General features: G+C 47.6%; 1 protein-coding gene across 2 annotated transcripts in view; it reads right to left on the bottom strand.

The window, feature by feature from the left end:
• Window positions 1–280: 280 nt before the first annotated feature.
• Window positions 281–6,712, bottom strand: part of chd1l (chromodomain helicase DNA binding protein 1-like) — a 70,536-nt gene continuing 64,104 nt past the window's right edge. For both annotated transcript variants that reach the window (XM_045687232.1, XM_045687233.1), the window contains exon 24: window positions 281–878. In XM_045687232.1, the coding sequence (XP_045543188.1) occupies window positions 756–878 (123 nt within the window). In that variant the 3' untranslated portion in view covers window positions 281–755. The remainder of the gene's footprint in view (window positions 879–6,712) is intronic.

Below are 6,712 nucleotides of genomic sequence, written 5' to 3'. Positions count from 1 at the left end.
CTCTGTCAAGCAGATGGCAGCGACCACAAAAACAGCATATGCCAATGTGAGCAGATGTCCATCTTGGAAGCAGTCCTCAGTTCTTGTATACCTCATTGACCTCTACAGGTAGAGCATCATGCAACGCCCCTTTTCTATAAGCCCCACCTCTCTGTTCCATAACATATCACTTTAGAGTGGTACCTGGTCAGCTATACAGCATTGGTTCCCAGCCCTGGGGGTACTCCGGGGACACTCAGGGCAGAGCAACATTTAGTTGGTGGGACAGTATCCGAAAAACGTTGGGAACCACTGATATACACAACGCCTAATGATAAGGAAAGGGAGATACCTAGTCAGTTGTACAAGTGAATGCATTTAACTCAACCCCTCTGAATCAGAGAGGAGGGCTGCCTTAATTGACATTCACGTCTTCGGCACCCGGGGAACAGTGGGTTAACCGTTAACAGTGGGTTAACCGCCTTGTTCAGGGGCTGAATGACAGATTTTTACCTTGTCAGCTCAGGGATTTGAGCCAGCAACCTTTCAGTTACTGGTCCAATGCTCTAACCACTAGGCTACCTGCAACTACCAAAATAAATGTCATATTAAAATAATTTATACAAATAAAAAGCAGAGTAAAGGAACGTTCTGTACTTGATTGTAATCAGTTGAGTATTTTAAGTATTAAAGTGGTATTGTAGCGGGAGAAAGGGATTGATCCATGGCCCCTGCAGGCTCACATCAGCTGTGTGTTATTGTACTGGAGAGACACCTCATTTAAAGCAGTGCAGGAACTTGGTGGTGTTGACTTGTCTCTGTCTAGAGAAGCAGGCCTCCAGCCAGGTCTTCTGAACAGGAAGTGCATGAGGGTGCTGAACAATCAGCTCCTGGAGCTCCTGGTGACACAGAAAGTCATAGAAACATCAGAAGACTAGCATCATCAGACTATAGCAACATCAGACCATAGCAACATCAGAAGACTAGCATCATCAGACCATAGCAACATCAGAAGACTAGCATCATCAGACCATAGCATCATCAGACTATAGCAACATAAGAAGACTAGCATCATCAGACTATAGCAACATCAGACCATAGCAACATCAGAAGACCATAGCATCATCAGAAGACCATAGCATCATCAGACCATAGCATCATCAGACCATAGCATCATCAGACCATAGCATCATCAGACCATAGCAACATCAGAAGACTAGCATCATCAGACCATAGCAACATCAGAAGACTAGCAACATCAGACCATAGCAACATCAGACCATAGCAACATCAGACCATAGCAACATCAGAAGACTAGCATCATCAGACTAGAGCAACATCAGACCATAGCAACATCAGAAGACTAGCATCATCAGACCATAGCAACATCAGAAGACTAGCAACATCAGACCATAGCAACATCAGAAGACTAGCATCATCAGACCATAGCAACATCAGACCATAGCAACATCAGACCATAGCAACATCAGAAGACTAGCATCATCAGACCATAGCAACATCAGACCATAGCAACATCAGACCATAGCAACATCAGAAGACTAGCATCATCAGACCATAGCAACATCAGACCATAGCATCATCAGACCATAGCAACATCAGACCATAGCATCATCAGACCATAGCAACATCAGACCATAGCAACATCAGAAGACCATAGCATCATCAGAAGACCATAGCATCATCAGACCATAGCATCATCAGACCATAGCAACATCAGAAGACTAGCATCATCAGACCATAGCAACATCAGAAGACTAGCAACATCAGACCATAGCAACATCAGACCATAGCAACATCAGAAGACTAGCATCATCAGACCATAGCAACATCAGACCATAGCAACATCAGAAGACTAGCATCATCAGACCATAGCAACATCAGAAGACTAGCATCATCAGACCATGGCAACATCAGAAGACTAGCAACATCAGACCATAGCAACATCAGACCATAGCAACATCAGAAGACTAGCATCATCAGACCATAGCAACATCAGACCATAGCAACATCAGACCATAGCATCATCAGAAGACTAGCATCATCAGACCATAGCAACATCAGACCATAGCATCATCAGACCATAGCATCATCAGACCATAGCAACATCAGACCATAGCAACATCAGAAGACTAGCAACATCAGAAGACTAGCATCATCAGACCATAGCATCATCAGACCATAGCAACATCAGAAGACTAGCATCATCAGACCATAGCAACATGAGAAGACTAGCATCATCAGACCATAGCAACATCAGAAGACTGGCATCATCAGACCATAGCAACATCAGAAGGCTAGCATCATCAGACCATAGCATCATCAGACAATAGCAACATCAGAAGACTAGCATCATCAGACCATAGCAACATCAGAAGGCTAGCATCATCAGACCATAGCAACATCAGAAGGCTAGCATCATCAGACCATAGCAACATCAGAAGACTAGCAACATCAGACCATAGCAACATCAGACCATAGCATCATCAGACCATAGCAACATCAGAAGACTAGCATCATCAGACCATAGCAACATCAGAAGGCTAGCATCATCAGACCATAGCATCATCAGACGACTAGCATCATCAGACCATAGCAACATCAGAAGGCTAGCATCATCAGACCATAGCAACATCAGAAGACTAGCATCATCAGACCATAGCAACATCAGAAGACTAGCAACATCAGAAGGCTAGCATCATCAGACCATAGCAACATCAGAAGACTAGCATCGTCAGACCATAGCAACATCAGACCATAGCAACATCAGACCATAGCAACATCAGACCATAGCAACATCAGAAGGCTAGCATCATCAGACCATAACATGATTGTTCCGGAACTCCAATTTGAGCAGCAGCAGCTGAAAAATGAGCTCCTACAAATATTGAAATTTACATGGTTTTTAGAGTGAAGTACATCGGAAAAAAGCAAAAGAAAACTGCAAGACTGAATAGGAGAAAAAACAAGCAACAAACAAAGAAGATAACTATTTTTCATAAAATTGTAGTTATCTTAGCAAGCTGAATTGTTTACCAGTTGCTAAGCAGTTGCTAGGGACTCTTTTTGGAAGAAGCTAGGTAGCTAACGAAGAACAACAAAGAATATCTAGTTAACAGAAGAAAAGAAAGAGAAAATCAGGACAGAAGAAAAAGGATATCAAAGTGAAACAGTTCTCTAAAGACACAGGAGACAATAATACAAGAAACAACACTTCTGTAGCTTGTCAACTATGTGTCTGTCTATCCCTGTTCTCTCCTCTCTACACAGGCCATACAAACGCTTCACACCGCGTGGCCGCTGCCACTCTAACCTGGTGGTCCCAGCGCGCACGACCCACGTGGAGTTCCAGGTCTCCGGCAGCCTCTGGAACTGCCGGTCTGCAGCCAACAAGACTGAGTTCATCTCAGCCTATGCTACCCTCCAGTCCCTAGACTTCCTGGCGCTGACGGAAACATGGATTACCACAGATAAAACTGCTACTCCTACTGCTCTCTCTTCGTCTGCCCACGTGTTCTCGCATACCCCTAGAGCATCGAGCCAGCGGGGTGGTGGCACTGGAATCCTCATCTCTCCCAAGTGGACATTCTCTCTTTCTCCCCTGACCCATCTGTCTATCTCCTCATTTGAATTCCATGCTGTCACAGTTACCAGCCCTTTCAAGCTTAACATCCTTATAATTTATCGCCCTCCAGGTTCCCTTGGAGAGTTCATCAATGAGCTTGACGCCTTGATAAGTTCCTTTCCTGAGGATGGCTCACCTCTCACAGTTCTGGGTGACTTTAACCTCCCCACGTCTACCTTTGACTCATTCCTCTCTGCCTCCTTCTTTCTACTCCTCTCCTCTTTTGACCTCACCCTCTCACCTTCCCCCCCTACTCACAAGGCAGGCAATACGCTTGACCTCATCTTTACTAGATGCTGTTCTTCCACTAATCTCATTGCAAGTCCCCTACAAATCTTCGACCACTACCTTGTATCCTTTTCCCTCTTGCTCTCATCCAACACTTCTCACTCTGCCCCTACTCGGATGGTATTGCGCCGTCCCAACCTTCGCTCTCTCTCTCTCCCGCTACTCTCTCCTCTTCCATCCTATCATCTCTTCCCTCTGCTCAAACCTTCTCCAACCTATCTCCTGATTCTGCCTCCTCAACCCTCCTCTCCTCCCTTTCTGCATCCTTTGATTTTCTCTGTCCCCTATCCTCCAGGCCGGCTCGGTCCTCCCCTCCTGCTCCGTGGCTCGACGACTCACTACGAGCTCACAGAACAGGGCTCCGGGCAGCCGAGCGGAAATGGAGGAAAACTCGCCTCCCTGCGGACCTGGTATCCTTTCACTCCCTCCTCTCTACATTCTCCTCTTCTGTCTCTGCTGCTAAAGCCACTTTCTACCACTCTAAATTCCAAGCATCTGCCTCTAACCCTAGGAAGCTCTTTGCTACCTTCTCCTCCCTCCTGAATCCTCCTCCCCCTCCCCCCTCCTCCTCCCTCTCTGCGGATGACTTCGTCAACCATTTTGAAAAGAAGGTTGACGATATCCGATCCTCGTTTGCTAAGTCAAACGACACCGCTGGTCCTGCTCACACTGCCCTACCCTGTGCTTTGACCTCTTTCTCCCCTCTCTCTCCAGATGAAATCTCGCGTCTTGTGACGGCCGGCCGCCCAACAACCTGCCCACTTGACCCTATCCCCTCCTCTCTTCTCCAGACCATTTCCGGAGACCTTCTCCCCTACCTCACCTCGCTCATCAACTCATCCTTGACCGCTGGCTACGTCCCTTCCGTCTTCAAGAAAGCGAGAGTTGCACCCCTTCTGAAAAAACCTACACTCGATCCCGCCGATGTCAACAACTACAGACCAGTATCCCTTCTTTCTTTTCTCTCCAAAACTCTTGAACGTGCCGTCCTTGGCCAGCTCTCCTGCTATCTCTCTCAGAATGACCTTCTTGATCCTAATCAGTCAGGTTTCAAGACTGGGCATTCAACTGAGACTGCTCTTCTCTGTGTCACGGAGGCTCTCCGCACTGCTAAAGCTAACTCTCTCTCCTCTGCTCTCATCCTTCTAGACCTATCTGCTGCCTTTGATACTGTGAACCATCAGATCCTCCTCTCCACCCTCTCCGAGTTGGGCATCTCCGGCGCGGCCCACGCTTGGATTGCGTCCTACCTGACAGGTCGCTCCTACCAGGTGCCGTGGCGACAATCTGTCTCCGCACCATGCGCTCTCACCACTGGTGTCCCCCAGGGCTCTGTTCTAGGCCCTCTCCTATTCTCGCTATACACCAAGTCACTTGGCTCTGTCATATCCTCACATGGTCTCTCCTATCATTGCTATGCAGATGACACACAATTAATCTTCTCCTTTCCCCCTTCTGATAACCAGGCGGCAAATCGCATCTCTGCATGTCTGTCAGACATATCAGTGTGGATGACGGATCACCACCTCAAGCTGAACCTCGGCAAGACGGAGCTGCTCTTCCTCCCGGGGAAGGACTGCCCGTTCCATGATCTCGCCATCACGGTTGAGAACTCCCTTGTGTCCTCCTCCCAGAGTGCTAAGAACCTTGGCGTGATCCTGGACAACACCCTGTCGTTCTCCACTAACATCAAGGCGGTGACCCGATCCTGTAGGTTCATGCTCTACAACATTCGCAGAGTACGACCCTGCCTCAAACAGGAAGCGGCGCAGGTCCTAATCCAGGCACTTGTCATCTCCCGTCTAGATTACTGCAACTCGCTGTTGGCTGGGCTCCCTGCCTGTGCCATTAAACCCCTACAACTCATCCAGAACGCCGCAGCCCGTCTGGTGTTCAACCTTCCCAAGTTCTCTCACGTCACCCCGCTCCTCCGCTCTCTCCACTGGCTTCCAGTTGAAGCTCGCATCCGCTACAAGACCATGGTGATTGCCTACGGAGCTGTGAAGGGAACGGCACCTCCATACCTTCAGGCTCTGATCAGGCCCTACACCCAAACAAGGGCACTGCGTTCATCCACCTCTGGCCTGCTGGCCCCCTACCTCTGAGGAAGCACAGTTCCCGCTCAGCCCAGTCAAAACTGTTCGCTGCTCTGGCACCCCAATGGTGGAACAAGCTCCCTCATGACGCCAGGACAGCGGAGTCAATCACCACCTTCCGGAGACACCTGAAACCCCACCTCTTTAATGAATACCTAGGATAGGATAAAGTAATCCTTCTAACCCCCCCCTTAAAAGATTTAGATGCACTATTGTAAAGTGGTTGTTCCACTGGATATCATAAGGTGAATGCACCAATTTGTAAGTAGCTCTGGAGAAGAGCGTCTGCTAAATGACTTAAATGTAATGTAAATGTAATCATCAGACCATAGCAACATCAGAAGACTAGCATCATCAGAAGACTAGCATCATCAGAAGACTAGCATCATCAGACCATAGCAACATCAGAAGACTAGCATCATCAGACCATAGCAACATCAGACCATAGCAACATCAGAAGACTAGCATCATCAGACCATAGCAACATCAGACCATAGCAACATCAGACCATAGCAACATCAGAAGACTAGCATCATCAGACCATAGCAACATCAGACCATAGCAACATCAGAAGACTAGCATCATCAGACCATAGCAACATCAGAAGACTAGCATCATCAGACCATAGCATCATCAGACCATAGCAACATCAGAAGACTAGCATCATCATTCCATAGCAACATCAGAAGACTAGCATCATCAGACC

Source organism: Salmo salar, chromosome ssa10 (genome assembly GCF_905237065.1).
Source record: "Salmo salar chromosome ssa10, Ssal_v3.1, whole genome shotgun sequence".
Taxonomy (NCBI): domain Eukaryota; kingdom Metazoa; phylum Chordata; class Actinopteri; order Salmoniformes; family Salmonidae; genus Salmo; species Salmo salar.
This window is presented reverse-complemented; position numbering and strand designations above follow the sequence as displayed.